This window comes from Pongo abelii, chromosome 1 (genome assembly GCF_028885655.2).
Source record: "Pongo abelii isolate AG06213 chromosome 1, NHGRI_mPonAbe1-v2.0_pri, whole genome shotgun sequence".
NCBI classification, from domain to species: Eukaryota; Metazoa; Chordata; class Mammalia; order Primates; family Hominidae; genus Pongo; species Pongo abelii.
In genome coordinates this window covers 141,000,368-141,017,743 of record NC_071985.2, presented here as the reverse complement: position 1 = coordinate 141,017,743, position 17,376 = coordinate 141,000,368, and the positions used below count along the sequence as shown (strand labels likewise).

The 17,376-nt window shown below is 38.1% G+C and overlaps 1 protein-coding gene across 7 annotated transcripts in view; it reads left to right on the top strand.

Annotated features, from left to right (window-relative positions):
• BRDT (bromodomain testis associated) overlaps positions 1-17,376 on the top strand; it is a 64,062-nt gene that overhangs the window by 22,346 nt on the left and 24,340 nt on the right. For 5 of the 7 annotated variants that reach the window (XM_054531251.2, XM_054531246.2, XM_054531234.2 and 2 more), the window contains 9 exons: positions 2,809-2,981; positions 3,589-3,936; positions 4,720-4,848; positions 6,134-6,322; positions 7,213-7,385; positions 7,459-7,748; positions 7,838-7,951; positions 8,188-8,328; positions 11,243-11,356. In XM_054531251.2, the coding sequence (XP_054387226.1) occupies positions 2,809-2,981; positions 3,589-3,936; positions 4,720-4,848; positions 6,134-6,322; positions 7,213-7,385; positions 7,459-7,748; positions 7,838-7,951; positions 8,188-8,328; positions 11,243-11,356 (1,671 nt within the window). The remainder of the gene's footprint in view (positions 1-2,808; positions 2,982-3,588; positions 3,937-4,719; positions 4,849-6,133; positions 6,323-7,212; positions 7,386-7,458; positions 7,749-7,837; positions 7,952-8,187; positions 8,329-11,242; positions 11,357-17,376) is intronic. The other 2 variants (XM_024249840.3, XM_054531270.2) reach the window with 1 other exon arrangement.

The following is a 17,376-nucleotide window of genomic DNA, read 5'->3' as shown; positions in this document are numbered from 1 at the left end:
TTTCTTTGTTTCTTTCTTCCTATTTACTCATGTAGTCTCCTTAGCACAAGTTCTAGCTTTGATTCACCACCAAAAACGTTTTGTCAGTCAGGGTCACTTGTAGTCTTCATGCTGCAAAATTTAAGTAGTGTTTTTCTATTCTCATTTTATTTGACTTCTGTCAGTATTTGCCTTAGGAGACTACTGTGTCTTTCTTAAAATGCTTTTATTTCTTCGTGCACACACTAATCATGTGGACTTACTTCCCATTCTATAGTTCTCTTGACCTGGCTGGCTACTTCTTACCTTTATAGTGACATCTTAGTGTTCAGCTTTAGAGAGGGAGGCCTTCCTTGGCTACCCTCTCCATAATAGTTCTCTGCCTTAATTTAGTCAGTAACCTGTATATTTCCTTCCTAACACTTAGCATCACTTGTATTCAGTTTGATTACTTATTTTTTGTCTGTTTCTTACACTAGACAGTAAGCTCCAAGAGCAGATACTATGTCTGTCTTGTTCATTTTTGTGCCCTAGCACCTAAAATGGTGCCCAACACACAATAGGCATGCAGCAAATATTTACTGTGTTTCTCTCATGAACAAAGTACTGCATTAGGCACAAGGGATTTAGGGGTGACCAAAACAAAGTCCCCTTATCCTCACAGGGCTTTTTATTCTTGTGAGGGATAGAGACAAAATTAAATAATTGTAACTATTCCTCACTATGCATATCTAATTAGCTCCTGAGTTCAAAGAGCAACAGTTGGAATATCAAAGGATGTGAGATTATCTGAATGTATTTGATTCCTAAGTTTTAGAGAGTAGTGACAACTCAGATATTGAGGAATATCAACCTTATCTTAAAATACATTCAAATTTACTTAGTTCCTGAGTTTGTTTTGCAAGAATTGAAGAGCCAGAAATAGCTATATGTTGCGATCTACTCATCTGACAAAGGGCTAATATCCAGAATCTACAAAGAACTCAAACAAATTTACAAGAAAAAAACAATCCCATCAAAAAGTGGGTGAAGGATATGAACAGACACTTCTCAAAAGAAGTGTCTTATGCAGCCAAAAGACACATGAAAAAATGCTCATCATCACTGGCCATCAGAGAAATGCAAATCAAAACCACAATGAGATACCATCTCACACCAGTTAGAATGGCAATCATTAAAAAGTCAGGAAACAACAGGTGCTGGAGAGGATGTGGAGAAATAGGAACACTTGTACACTGTTGGTGGGACTGTAAACTAGTTCAACCATTGTGGAAGTCAGTGTGGCAATTCCTCAGGGATCTAGAACTAGAAATACCATTTGACCCAGCTATCCCATTACTGGGTATATACCCAAGGAAATATAAATCATGCTACTATAAAGACACATGCACACGTATGTTTATTGCGGCACTAGTCACAATAGCAAAGACTTGGAACCAACCCAAATGTCCAACAATGATAGACTGGATTAAGAAAATGTGGCACATGTGCCATGGTATACTATGCAGCCATAAAAAAGGATGAGTTTATGTCCTTTGTAGGGACACGGATGAAGCTGGAAACCATCATTCTTAGCAAACTATCGCAAGGACAGAAATCCAAACACCACATGTTCTCACTCATAGGTGGGAATTGAACAATGAGAACACTTGGACACAGGAAGGGGAACATCACACACTGGGGCCTGTCGTGGGGTAGGGGGAGTAGGGAGGGATAGCATTAGGAGATATGCCTAATGTAAATGACGAGTTAATGGGTGTAGCACACGAACATGGCACATGTATACATATGTAACAAACCTGCACGTTGTGCACATGTACCCTAGAACTTAAAAGTATAATAAAAAAAAAATTAAAAAAATAAGAAGTGAGGTTGGAAGGAGGGAAGAAGTATGGAGAAGAGGACAAGCAGATTGTACACATGCTATTAGCACTTTGGTTTTTACTTAGCAAGATTACAAGCTGTCACTGATTTAAGTTTTAAAAGATCACTTTGGTAGCTGTTTTGAGGATAGACTATAGAGTACTGAAGCAGAAGGAAGACCTGCCTGGATGTTATTGCAATAATTGAGTTGTGCACTGATGATGCCTTGGGCCAAAGTGAATGCCACTTGTGAGAAGTGTTTGGAGTCTAGATAGGAAGATAATGCTAACAGGGTTTGCTGGTGGGTTGGATATGGAGTTTGAGAGACAGTGGAGTCAAAGATGACTTCCAGGTTTTTGTTGTGAACAATTAGAAGAATAGAGTTGCCTTGATGGAAGGTTGAACTTTTGAAATAACAGATTTCAGAGTGATATGATCCAAATGTCTTACATCATAACATTCTGTGAGAACAGGGCAGAAGAATGTGACAATTATTCCTTTGGCAGAATTTTCTGAAGAAGGTATTGATAAGAGAATCATATTCACATCTTTTGTTCTGTGATGGACTATGTAACAATTATGAAGTCCTTGGATATTTATGCAGAGCATTCTGAAGACCTCACATAGTATTGTATGGTTGGTCTCCAGAGTATCTGAAATTTTTCCTCATATTCATAGCTACCTGAAGCTAACCACACACCTCTATTATTAGTCTTGGTTTAAGCCAGGCACCTTTTTGAATAAAACTGATAAACCTACCATTTAATAACAAATGTTGAAGTCTCCATTATTATATCTAAATTGGTCTAACCTGTCTAATCCTGTGTGTGTAGATTTCAAAATGAAATAAGTATCCTATGCTTATATTGCTAAAAAGCTGAACTAAATGAAATAGAAAATAAGACAGAAAGTGATATTTTGTACTTTATTCATTCATATATTTGATTCTGGCTCATAATTTTCCAGGCACTCAACAGAATATAGCTGTTTCTTCTGCTAAAGAAAAATCATTGCCCAGCGCAACAGAAAAAGTATTTAAGCAGCAAGCAATTCCTTCTGTATTTCCTAAGACATCTATTTCTCCCTTGAACGTGGCACAGGGAGCTTCAGTCAACTCCAGTTCACAAACTGCGGCCCAAGTAAGTTTGTTGTAGTTTTTAAATCATTGCTTTTTAATGTTGGATTGTTTTTCCATTAATAGGAAAATTAGTCTTCAGCCTCTAGCAATTTTTCTTTTTTAATTCATTTAGTATCTAGCAATCTGAAATAATACTGTTTCCACCTCTCTATGCATTTTATGAATAGACACCTAAGAGGCTAGCCAAATTTTAGATATTTCTTAGGTAGAATTTGTACTGTTTGGGTATCTTGATAGTATTAATATCAGAAGTTGTTCACCTACATAGTTTTCTTTTAAAAATCACATATTCTTGCTGATTTTCAGGTATTCAGAAACTTTATTTGGTATAACTGTGACTTTGATTTTTTACTTGTCATTCATCTTAAGGTTTGCACAAGACATTCTTTGGTATGTGAGAAGATAATATTAGAACTATTTAGTTTGCCTACAAAAGGAAATTAACCTTTAGCAATATTTAATGCATGGATTGACAACAATATGTGTAAATTATCTATATAAAGACTTGGTGCCAATAATCTTTCCCTTTTTTTCTTTTAACTGATAAGGAACTATTGCTCTGAATATCATCTCAAATATATTTTTGTTGTTGAATTGTTCTGTTTTAGGTTACAAAGGGTGTGAAGAGGAAAGCAGATACAACAACTCCTGCAACTTCAGCAGTTAAAGCAAGTAGTGAATTTTCTCCAACATTCACAGAAAAATCAGTGACACTGCCACCTATAAAAGAAAATATGCCAAAGAATGTTTTGCCAGATTCTCAGCAACAATATAATGTGAAGAGTGTTAAAGTAACTGAACAATTAAAACACTGTAGTGAGATTCTTAAAGAAATGCTTGCAAAGAAACATTTTTCATATGCATGGCCCTTTTATAATCCTGTTGACGTTAATGCTTTGGGACTCCATAACTACTATGACATTGTCAAAAATCCAATGGATCTTGGAACTATTAAGGTAAATGTTGCCTTAAAAGGAAGAACTTCTTTTTCTTGATTATAAAAGTAATTCATCATTGCAAAGAAATCTTAAAATCTAGAAAAAGATGAAGGAAATTAAGATCATCCGAGTCATACTACCTGGAGTGAGTCTCTGGAAAATTTTTAAATATATCTTTTTGTTTTCTTCCACTTGAACATGTCCATGGTTCTAGGCCGGGCACAGTGGCTCACGCCTGTAATCTTAGCACTTTGGGAGGCCAAGGCAGGCGGATCACTTGAGGCCAGGAGTTTGAGACCAGCCTGGCCATGGCAAAACCTCGTCTCTACTAAAAAAAAAAAAAAAAAAAAAAAAAAAGCTGGGAATGGTAGTGCATGCCTATGGTCCCAGCTACTCCAGAGGCTGAGTCACGAGAATCACTTGAACCTGGGAGGAGGAGAGGTTGCAGCGAGCGGAGATCATGCACTGCACTCCAGGCTGGGTGACAGAGGGAAACTCTGTCTCAAAAAAAAGATTATATGAAAACACTCTGCTTCTCTGCTTTTGTGATTTTGTTCCTGTTCTCTTTACTTGGAATGTCCTCCTTCCTTATCTCTACTTGTCAAAATTCACTGGATTTTTTTTCAAAGTCTAAAAAATATGAAACAAATGTAGCAAAATTTTAACATTTGTCAAATCTGGATGGTGGGCAACTGTTTTCTGTATATTTGAATTATTTTGTAATATGAACATTTAATGTAGGTGCTCAAATAATTATTGAATTGAACTGTTTGTGAATCCTGTAGTTTTTCTTTAATTTAGGAGAAAATGGATAACCAAGAATATAAGGATGCATACAAATTTGCGGCAGATGTTAGATTAATGTTCATGAATTGCTACAAGTACAATCCTCCAGATCACGAAGTTGTGACAATGGCAAGAATGCTTCAGGTGAGCTGTTACTGTGCTCTGAAAGTGTTTTTCCTCTGAACATAGTTGAAACGTTTTTTAGAACCATAACTTAAGAGATAAAGAATAATAACTCCTACACCTCTAAGTATTAAATGGCAAAAACCACAATTACTTTTGCACCAACAAAACAGTTTATGAATTATACTTTTAAAACTGAGAGGGTTGTGTGTTTTATTTTGTTTTGTTTTTTTTTTTTTTTTGAGTTCTTGCATCCTTTAGTAGCGAATCTTTTAATGAAGCTGGCCTGCATACAAAGGAAACTGGAGAAATATTAGTGAAGAGGGGATGTAGATATATGATATATAGGGTTGACTAGAGCCCATGTCCCACTGAGGGGACAGTCTAAATGGCTGGAGGTAATAGAATGATTTACCAACTACAGGGCCCTTGAAAGAAGATCCCCTGTGCCGGCCGGGCGCGGTGGCTCACGCCTGTAATCCCAGCACTTTGGCAGGCCGAGGCGGGTGGATCACGAGGTCAGGAGATGGAGATCATCCTGGCTAACATGGTGAAACCCCGTCTCTACTAAAAAATACAAAAAAATTAGCCAGGCGTGGTGGTGCCTCTAGTCCCAGCTGCTGGCGGGGCTGAGGCAGGAGGAGAATGGCGTGAACGCGGGAGGCAGAGCTTGCAGTGAGCCGAAACCGTGCCACTCCACTCCACTCCAGTCTGGGCAACAGAGCGAGACTACGTCTCAAAAAAAAAAAAAAAAAAAAAAAAGAACCCCTATATTACTTGAGAGGTCTATCTTGCCTGAAAAAAATGGAGAAAAGTTGGTAAGTTTGGCAGGCAGAGAAGCATGAGTCTTTTTTTTTTTTTTTTTTTTTGAGATGGAGTTTCGTTCTTGTTGCCCAGGCTGGAGTGTAGTGGCACAATCTTGGCTCACTGCAACCTCTGCCTCCCGGATTCAAGCGATTCTCCTGCCTCAGCCTCCGAAGTAGCTGGGATTACAGGCATGCGCCACCACACCTGACTAATTTTGTATTTTTAGCAGAGACGGGGTTTCTCCATGTTGGTCAGGCTTGTCTTGATCTCCCCATCTCAGGTGATCCACCCGCCTTGGCCTCCCAAAGTGCTAAGATTACAGGCGTGAGCCATGGCGCCTGGCCAGCATCAGTCTTAATACGTTTCTTCTGATATATCTTAAAGGAAAAAAGAATTCTGGTCAAAATATGACACTGAAATGTACTTTTTATTAAAAGCTATGATTGCTGGATTAAATAAAAAATGCAGAAAACCATAACAAACTAATTTTTCATTATAGGATGTTTTCGAAACGCATTTTTCAAAGATCCCAGTTGAACCTGTTGAGAGTATGCCTTTATGTTACATCAAAACAGATATCACAGAAACCACTGGTAGAGAGAACACTAATGAAGCCTCCTCTGAAGGGAACTCTTCTGATGATTCTGAAGATGAACGAGTTAAGCGTCTTGCAAAGCTTCAGGAGCAGGTAGTTGATTGATTGTATTGATACAAATTTTGATAATCTATGAGCTGCTAATCTATCAGGAAATTTTTTCTGCAGATTTAAAGCTGTTATAGTTAGATCGCTTCATAACTGTGGCTTTATTTACTTATTGGCAAATTTTTAATGTTTAATAGTTTTTCCTAATCAAATATTTATTATCATAAAAATCTGTTATTTTAAAAAATTATGTTATCTATTCCTAATCATGAGTGGTTGATTCTCATGGAAATAATTTAAGAAATAATCAGAGATATTTTATGAATGAGGTCTTATTTAACATTAACTGCTTTTTATGATAAAATGTTAAACGGTTCTGGAGCTCAAGTCTGAAAAATCAATGATTAAAAACTTAAGACCAACCAGGCACCGTGGCTCACGCCTGTAACCCCAACACTTTGGGAGTCCAAGGTGGGAGGATTGCACGAGCCCAGGAGTTCGAGACCAGCTTGGGCAACATAGTGAGACCACGTCTCTACAAAAAAATAAAAAAAACGAGGCAGGAGGATCACTTGAGCTTAGGAGGTTGAGGCTGCAGTGAGCCAGGATCATATCACTGCACTCCCACCTGGGTGACGGAGCAAGACCCTGGCTCAAAAAACAAACTTAAGACCACCTGGAAATGTTATTTATTCTTGATCTGTTGGTAGTTGAATATTTAAGTTTATGGGTTGAGCACATGATAGTTTTTGTAATTTAATATATGCCTTTTAAAAATTCAGTGCATTTGTGAAATTAAATAAAAACTTGAAGGAAATGTAATAAGAAATGAATTTCACAAAAGACACTCTTGACTTTGGAGTGGCTTGATTTTTTTCTAGTTTCTTTAATTATTTAGAGACATGAATGTTTACAGATTTTTTTTCTTTTATCAGCTTAAAGCTGTACATCAACAGCTCCAGGTTTTGTCCCAGGTACCTTTCCGTAAGCTAAATAAAAAGAAAGAGAAGTCTAAAAAGGAAAAGAAAAAAGAAAAGGTTAATAACAGCAATGAAAATCCAAGAAAAATGTGTGAGCGAATGAGACTAAAGGAAAAGTCCAAGAGAAAGTAAGTATCTTTTATTATGATAGCTTATTAAGACAATAACGATAAGTTGGACTAAATTGAGTTTTTGTTACAGTCAGCCAAAGAAAAGGAAACAACAGTTCATTGGTCTAAAATCTGAAGATGAAGATAGTGCTAAACCTATGAACTATGATGAGAAAAGGCAGTTAAGTTTGAATATAAACAAACTCCCTGGAGATAAACTTGGGCGAGTAGTTCGCATAATACAATCAAGAGAGCCTTCTCTGAGCAGTTCCAATCCTGATGAGATAGAGATAGACTTTGAAACACTGAAAGCATCAACACTAAGAGAATTAGAAAAATATGTTTCGGCATGTCTAAGAAAGAGATCATTAAAACCTCCTGGTATGTATTTCTGCATATTAATAGAAATCGGTTTGGTATTTATGTTGGTTTTTGGTTATACTCACTTTCTTCCCTCCTAAATCACACAGCTAAGAAAATAATGATGTCCAAAGAAGAACTTCACTCACAGAAAAAGCAGAAGTTGGAAAAGCAGTTACTGGATGTTAATAATCAGTTAAATTCTAGAAAACGTCAAACAAAGTGTAGGTGGCAGTTTTTATATGTATGTACGTATGTATGTATGTATGTAGAGACAGGGTCTTGTGATGTTGCCCAGGCTGGTCTTGAACTCCTGGCCTCGTGTGATCCTCCACCTTGGCCTCTTAAAGTGCTGAGATTACAGGCATAAGCGACCATGCCCAGCCTAGGTGGCAGTTTTTAAATGTTCCTGCAACTATTTAATTCTTCTGGCATTTTAATATGTTTCTCTGTTTTGTAGCTGATAAAACGCAACCATTCAAAGCTGTTGGAAGTGTTTCCCGACTGAGTGAGAGCAGCAGCAGCAGCAGCAGCAGCTCATCAGAGTCTGAAAGTAGCAGCAGTGACTTAAGCTCTTCAGACAGCAGTGATTCTGAACCAGGTTAGCTGTCCCCTTAAATGTACCTCTGTTGATGGGAGCATTTTTTTTTTTCCTGTCATATTGATTTATATTTTGAAGAAATATTTGTTACTTACCCAGAATCCATGGTTTGTATATCATGCTAATTATTTAATTGCATGTTGACAATCTTAGTATTTTCCCTAAAAGAGATACTGTGTAAGATGAAACTTCGTATTATATGTATATGACATGTAGGTTTGTAATGCTGAAAAAAAGTTTCCTCAAGGAGGGGTAGTCTCAATAAATAATTTCAAATCTTAATATCAAAATATATCCCAAAATAATGACCTTTACTTGTTTTATAAAATAAAAGATTATTGAGAGCACCTTTCCCTTTACTCTCCATGATCTATCAGATCACTCTAATGTTGCAAGAGATGCCGTGTTGTGATACTACGTTCTGAATTGAATAATCCTTTTGAGTTAAGAAACCAGTCATCCCAGAAGCTGTAAATCAGATTTTTTTTTCTACTTCTTTGGTTTCTTCACTGTAGAGTATTTTCTTCCATCTATAGAAAAATGTACTTTAAATTCAGATTCTCAGCTATGCTCAAGTGCCATATTATCTTGTATAGTTTAGCAGTTGCATCAGGCTTAGGTCATTTATGTTTTCTTTGTGCTTTTCTATTAATGATTACATAGTTGATAAGTAATCACTACCCCAAGAATACTGACTTGGCAGTGGTGTTCCATCTTTATTGACCAAAAGCCAAATTCAGAATTTGGACACTGTTGTCCCTAAATTTTGCTTTATTTTAAATGAGGTGTTTCTTGTGAAATTCAGTTATCTTTTTAAAGAAACATCTCACACAGAATATTGTGACATCAGGAATTCTTAGCATTATTAAAAGCATCCCTCTTTTTTTCAGTGTGGTAGTATGGTCTGCTGACTTGCAATACGTTCTATTTAACTCTTAGTTCTGTTTAGTTTGCATTTATATGGTGCTGATTGCTGTATTTTGTTTTTACATTTCTAAAGTATATAGTGATAAACATTTTTGGAGAATAAACAGAATTTTTACTTCGGGATTTGTCATATTAGAAAATTTAAAAATGTAGGGCTCTGATTATATAGTATTTCCTTATTTGACTTCTAAGCATAGAACAATACTGGAAAAACTTAAGTTGCATTTAGTATTTTCAATTGTAATTAGCATTTGTAACTTCATCTAAATAAAGCATAATAAGTTAGAGCACTTTGTCTTTTTTTTGTAGGATAAAACTCTTACTGTTCCTGTTAGTTTGAATTATCTAATTATAATAAATGCTTCAAGTGTTAGAGGAAAAGTACAATATAATACAGAGTTTTCAATAAAGTACCTTAATTTTAATATGAATTATCACTTTCTGATACAATATTATTATATGTTGCTTGGAGGAAAGAATGTTTATCACTAACTTGTGTTCTTAAAATAGTGCAATATATATTCTCTGTTTTTCTAACATTCTATCAGAATAACTCAGTCTCAGAATTCAAATCCTTTTTTTTTGAGACGGAGTCTCCCTCTGTCGCCCAGGCTGGAGTGCAGTGGCGCGATCTCGGCTCACTGCAAGCTCCACCTCCTGGGTTCACGCCATTCTCCTGCCTCAGCCTCCCAGGTAGCTGGGACTACAGGCACGCCCAGCTAATTTTTTGTATTTTTAGTAGAGACGGGGTTTCATCGTGTTAGCCAGGATAGTCTCGATCTCCTGACCTTGTGATCCACCCACCTTGGCCTCCCAAAGTGCTGGGATTCCAGGCATTAGCCACCACGCCTGGCCTAGAATTCAAATCTTAAAACATTGCTATGTTGAATTTTTATTTTATGGCTGACATTTTTGTTTAATGTCATCTTTTTCAATTAAAAGGAGTTTTAAAATATATAATGTTGAAATCAAAATAGCAAGTTTTTTTTTGTTTGTTTTTGTTTTTTTTTTTTTGAGCGGATTCTCACTCTGTCACCAGGCTGGAGTGCAGTGATGTGATCGTGGCTTACTGCAACCTCCACCTCCTGGGTTCAAGTGATCCTCCCACCGCAGTCTCCCAAGTAGCTGGGATTACAAGTGTATGCCACCACACCCAGCTAATTTTTGTATTTTTAGTAGAGATGGGGTTTCATCATGTTGTCCAGGCTGGTCTTGAACTCCTGACCTCAAGTGATTCTCCCTCCTTGGCCTCCCAAAGTGCTGGAATTACAGGCGTGAGCCACTGTGCCCAGCCTAAAGTGGCAAGTTTTTATATTTGAACCTGCATTATGGATAGTGTACAATTTGTGACACAAGGTCAATTTGTCTTCTAATCTGATAGTGTGAGTTGTTTATTTTTGAAATTTTAATTGTTTTATGAATAAACTGTGCTTTATTGGAAAAATACTTTATATATATTATAAATTGCAAATGCAAAGACAAATGGGAAAAAATTATATCTTTGCTTAATACTAAATGAAGTAATTGGACCTTTTGTCCTAATTTTTTTTGCCTTTCTCCACATCTTCTAATGTTCTAAATATCAATTTCAGTTGCAGCTGTTATTTTAAAGGCTCTTAATTTCTAGCATGTAAACTAAGAACATTTTTTACTTCCCTGGGAACAACACACATAAAAAAAAAAGCCCTGAAAATTGTGAAAAATAAGCAAGTCAAATATTATCATTAGCAATGTCTAATATAAAAATAATTAAAGCACCTACTATTCTTAATTATACTAGTAACATTCTCAAGGAACAGATGGCAAATTCTATGTCAAAGTTTCAAGCATGGGCAGAATGAGGCTGTTTACTAAGAAAATTTAATTTATGAAAATTAGGCACATCAGCAAAAGCTTTATCTGCTACATCAGTAAAAATTGACTGAAAATATAAATATGAAAAATAAAATATAAATATGAAAAAAATAAAAATTTTTTTTTGAGACAGGGTCTGGCTCTGTCGCCCAGGCTACAGTGCAGTGTCACGATCACAGCTCACTCCTCTGCCTCCTGGGCTCAAGCCATCCTCCTGCCTCAGCCTGCCAAGTAGCTGGGCCTACAGGTATGTGCCACCATGCTAGGCTAATTTTTGTACTTTTTTTTGACAAAAATGTATAGGGTTTCAACATGTTTCCGAGGTTGGTCTTGAACTCCTGAGCTCAAGTGATCTGCCCACCTCGGCCTCCCAAAGTGCTGGGATTACAGGTCTGAGCCACCATGCTCGGCCCATAAATATAATTTTTATTGCTTTAAAAATAATTATGATTTGGCCAGAACTGAAACTTGCAGTTGGATATCATGATTCCAGAATTCTGATTAATAGGCTTTTGATTATTTATTGAAGATAATAGGCTTTGATTATTATTATTATTATTTTATTTATTGTTTTGTGAGACGGAGTCTCACTCTGTCGCCCAGGCTGGGGTGCAGTGGCACAATCTTGGCCCACTGCAACCTCCGCCTCCCGGGTTCAAGCAATCGAGTAGCTGGGACTACAGGAGCATGCCACCACACCGGCTAATTTTTTATTTTTAGTAGAGGCGGTGTTTCACCATGTTAGCCAGGATGGTCTCGATCTCCTGACCTGGTGATCCGCCCCCTTGGCCTCCCAAAGTGCTGGGATTTCAGGCATGAGCCACCGCGCCTGGCAATTTTTTGTATTTTTAGTAGAAATGGGGTTTCATCATGTTGGCTAGGATGGTCTCAAACTCCTGACGTCAGGTGATCTGCATGCCTCGGCCTCCCAAAGTGCTGGGATTACAGGAGTGAGCCATCGTGCCTGGTCTTTAGTAATTTTTTCTTAATGTAATTTTCATTTAGTATCTGTCTTCCTGGATTTTCTTATAGCAATTTGGCTATATGCAATTTTTCAAAGCAAGTCAGTCTTTTATAATGTTTGTGTTAGAGACAGAGCTTTAATTACTTTTGCTTTTTTTTTTTTTTTTTTGAGATGGATTCTCCCTCTGTCGCCCAGGCTGGAGTGCAGTGGTGCCGTCTCGGCTCACTGCAAGCTCCACCTCCCGGGTTCACGCTATTCTCCTGCCTCAGCCTCCCGAGCAGCTGGGACTACAGGCGCCCGCCACCACGCCCAGCTATTTTTTTCTATTTTTAGTAGAGACGGTGTTTCACCGTGTTAGCCAGGATGGTCTCGATCTCCTGACCTCGTGATCCACCCGCCTCCACCTCCCAAAGTGCTGGGATTACAGGCGTGAGTCGCCACGCCTGGCACTTTTTCTAAAGTCTTTTTTTTTTTCTTTTTTTTTTTTTCTGAGACTGAGTCTTGCCTTGTCACCCAGGCTGGAGTGCAGTGGCGCGAACTCGGCTCACTGCAAGTTCCACCTCCCGGGTTCACGCTATTCTCCTGCCTCAGCCTCCCGAGCAGCTGGGACTACAGGCACCCGCCACCACGCCCGGCTAATTTTTTGTATTTTTTAGTAGAGACGGGGTTTCACCATGTTAGCCAGGATGGTCTCCATCTCCTGACCTCGTGATCCGCCCGCCTCGGCCTCCCAAAGTGCTGGGATTACAGGCACAAGCCACCACACCCGGCCTAAAGTTTTAAATATTATTGACTTCTTATAGTTATACTGTGTTATGAGTTGGTCTCTCTTTACTACAATATCGTTATTCTGTTTAGGTGTGGCAAATGTTTTAAGGTTTAATATCTGAAAAATCTTTGAGTGTTGTAAGTAGTATTGAAGCTATTTATTATTCCACATTACTTAAGTGGCTGTCTTTCATCATCCCCAAACTTCAGTTTATGCACTTTTAAAAATATAGACTTAGTTCTGCTTTGAGAGCTTGTGTGGAGGGTCTAGCAGGGGAGCACAGCTACTTGTATACCCTTGACCGATGAACAGTCCTCCTCTATCAGAGAAGGTCCTCTTCGACCAAGTGCACTGCTTCGGGAGGGATATACATGGAGTGGTGAGGGAGAAAGGGGATACCTTCCTGGCCATCCAGATCAGCCGAATTAACCCTTTGATCAATGGGGTGACAGGTGTTGCAGCCAGATCACCCTCACTTCCTTAATTCTGCTTTGTTAAGTAGGATTGATCACATGGGTGGAACATTGATTTCCAAGGAAAGTTTTATTTAAAAATCTAGCAAATTCACTTAATTCTCATTTTAAACAAGATATTAAATCAGTTTCAAGATATTTGTAATGAAATCCCAAATCCTTTTTTTTTTTTTTTTTTTTTTTTGAGACGGAGTCTTACTCTGTTGCCCAGGCTGGAGTGCAGTGGCATGATCTCGCCTCACTGCAAGCTCCACCTCCCGGGTTCACGCCATTCTCCTGCCTCAGCCTCCTGAGTAGCTGGGACTACAGGTGCCCGCCACCACGCCTGGCTAATTTTTTGTATTTTTAGTAAAGATGGGGTTTCAACGTGTTAGCCAGGATGGTCTCGATCTCCTGACCTCGTGATCCACCCACCTCGGCCTCCCAAAGTGCTGGGATTACAGGCGTGAGCCACCATGTCCAGCCCAAATCCTTGAAAAATGAAAATGAGAGCTCTATGGACTGGAAGCAGCATGTCATTGCAAATTTTAATGTGATTTGATTTTATTTATCTTTTTGACTGGTGTCAGCATATGCAGATAAGTCAAGAACATTTATTAAACATCGGTATAAATATAAAATCTTTTAAAATGATTTTTCATAACTAAAATCATTAAATGTCAGATCAAAGATGTAGCCAAGCCTTGAAAATGAAATCAATTCTAATGCATGTATCTTATGTTGACTAGGCTGTGCTAGTATGCACACATAAGCTATTGAGAGTTTTCTAATGCTCAACAACCTTGGGGTTACCTTGAGTGATTTATAGGGAGGAATATAACTAATAGCTTTAATCCTGTGACTAATAATGATACTGAGAAAAAAAATCAAAAGGAACAGCTTATCAATAGGAGTGCTTTTAATTAAAGCCTTATAGGAAATAACTCCAGGAACTGTCTAAACATAAGCTCAGATACTTGATTAGTGTGAAATAGAATTTTTTCAGTGCACTTAATTTCAATTTTTACAGAGTTAAACACAAAGAAACTAAATGGTCATGACATCAATTCACTGTTTTTCTTTAGTTGTTTAAGACTTAAAGTGAATTTGTCACTTCATCCTTTGGACTTTTTGCATTTTATTGGATTTAGTGTAATGTTCAGAGAATGAAATTTATAAGTTCTTTAACATTTGTTTCTTTTTTTAAAAAGCTTTCTTAGTTGTGGGTGATATCAAACAGGAATAAATATATTTGTAATTTTAGTACTACCACCTAGGTCTTCAATAGACATGACAAGGATATGATTTTTTTCATGCAAGGTTTGGAAACCGACAAACTTTGTTCAAGCCTAGATTTTAACTTTTTAGAGGAAGATAATTTAGTAAGTGCAGGAGGTATACAAGGAAAGCCTCTAAATAATCTTTGCCATTCAAACTAGAAAGCTAAAGGTAAATGACTAGAGTTTATTAAATTATTTTAGACTTTTATAAATTCCTTTTTTTTTTTTTGAGACAAAGTCTCACTGTTGCCGAGGCTGGAGGTCAGTGGCTCGATCTCAGCTAACTGCAACCTCTGCCTCCTAGGTTCAAGCCTTCCAAGTAGCTTGGCAACAGACATGCACCACCAAGCCTGGCTAATTTCTGTATTTTTAGTAGAGACTGGGTTTCACCATGTTGGCCAGGCTTGTCTTGAACTCCTTGGCTTCAAGCGATCTGCCTGCCTCGGCCTCCCAAAGTGCTGGGATTACAGGCATGAGCCACCACGCCTGGCCTACCAATCACTTTTCTATAATCTGTCCTCTATAACAAAAGTGTGATTTCTTTTTCTAATTTAAAAGTCTTTGGTAATTATGTCTGCTATATATGGCATCACATTCTGGTTTTTTTTGTTTGTTTGTTTGTTTTTTTGAGATGGAATCTCACTCTGTTGTCCAGGCTGGAGTGCAGTGGTGCGATCTCGGCTCACTGCAGCCTACGCTTCCTGGGTTCAAGCAATTCTCCTGCCTCAGCCTCCTGAGTAGCTGGAGCTACAGGTGCACACCACCATCCCCGGCTAATTTTTTTTGATATTTTTTAGTAGAGACGGGGTTTTACCATATTGGCTAGGCTGGTCTCGAACACCTGACCTCATGGTCTGCCCGCCTCAGCCTGCCTCAGCCTCCCAAAGTGCTGGGATTACAGGCGTGAGCCACTGTGCCCGGCCTTGTTTTTTTTTTAATCATATTATGTTCCTATCCAACTTTTCAGGTTTTTTAGTTCAAATTGGCTTGCTGATAATATTTAGTATCTCTGGAACATCTATCTCAGTGCTTTGATTGGTGATAGATATTAAGTAAACTCTTTAATCAAATCTCTATGATTGCAGATCTTTTTTTTAGTTCTATGGGTTGTTTTTTTTTTGAGACAGAGTCTCGCTCTTTCACCCAGGCTGGAGTGCAATGGCAGAATCTCCACTCGCTGCAACCTCTGCCTCCCGGCTTCAAGCAATTCTTCTGCCTCAGCCTCCTGAGTAGCTGGGATTACAGGTTTGCACCACCACGCCCAGCTAATTTTTGTATTTTTGGTAGAGGGGGGTTTTCACCAGGCTGGCCAGGCTGGTCTCAAACTCCTGACCTCAGGTGATCAGCCTGCCTTGGCTTCCCAAAGTGCTGGGATTACAGATGTGAGCTACCACGCCCGGCCTTGTTATCGATTTTAATTGATGTTTGCTAGCACTGATAGAGCTTCTTCACTAATTGAAATATAGTTGTAGTTTGGTAGTGAAAATATGTATGTTTGTCTTTTAATTTCAAAGGCCAGGAACTCATGAATAAGCATATATATGTAGTTTTAGTTTATTATGCTCTTAAAAAAGTCAGTTATGTAAGATTAGAATGAGAAGCAAAATGCTGAGACTTTTATGAGACATATATAGTAGGTGTTTTTATTTTTTTAATTAAAATTCCTTGATGCCTTTTGCTAATATCTTTAGATTTTGAGGTGCTAAGTTTTTGGGACTTCGAACTCCTGACCTCAAGTGATCCACCTGCCTCGGCCTCCCAAAGTGTTGGGATTACAGGCGTGAGCCACTGCGCCAGCCTTTAGATGCTAAGTTTTATAATAATTTTGAGCTTAGTTTTATATATTAGAAAACTAAGGTGATGCCCTTGAATTTTTTTTTTTAGTAGAACACCAATCTGGTATGTCATATTTGTACTAAAGAGTTTATATTGTAGGACAATGTAGTTTTAGGTGCATATTTGAATAATTTAGATGTATAGATATACATATATGATCATATTAATGAAGTCTTTGGTTTTTGTTGTTTTTTTTGTTCAAAGTTGAAACCATAATTTCTCCTTTATGCTTATGATTATTTTTAGACAGAGTCTGGCTCTGTGACCCAGGCTGGAGTGCAGTAGTGCAATCTCGGCTCACTGCAACCTCTGCCTTTTGGGCTCAAGCGATTCTCCTTCCTCAGCCTCCCAAATAGCTGGGACTACAGGTGCACACCACCACACCTGGCTAATTTTTGTATTTTTACTAGAGATGGGGTGTCAACTTGTTGGCCAGGCTGGTCTTGAACTCCTGACCTCAAGTGATCTAACCGTCTCGGCCTCCCAAAGTGCTGGGATTACAGGCATGAGCCACCATGCACTGCCTAATATGTCCTTTAAATGCAAAAGCTACCTGGATGTATATTCTCAATCTTCTCAGTCTGTCTCTTTCTCTTCCTCCTATGCCTAGCCCGCAACACTTAAATAATACTTAGCTGAGTGACATTAAGAAGGTTCATGTCATTTTAAATACTTGAATTATTTAAATTAAAGGATGTCATTGAGTGGCATTTAGCAATTTTAACAATGTCCAGCATCAAACATTTTAGGAGAGGAAAGAACAATAACACATCCAGTGGAAACTGATGGCTTTTCAGAAGGCAGAAGATAATTATTAAAATTAGAATGTTTTAAGTTTGAATAATGTTTGGTGTTGACCATCCGTGGTGTCCTGGAGCATGAAACAAATAACACTCAGGTGGTCATGAAAGCTGGCTTGGAGAGACTGATCAAGGCAGTTACTACCAGTTTGGTGCTTTACCTTAC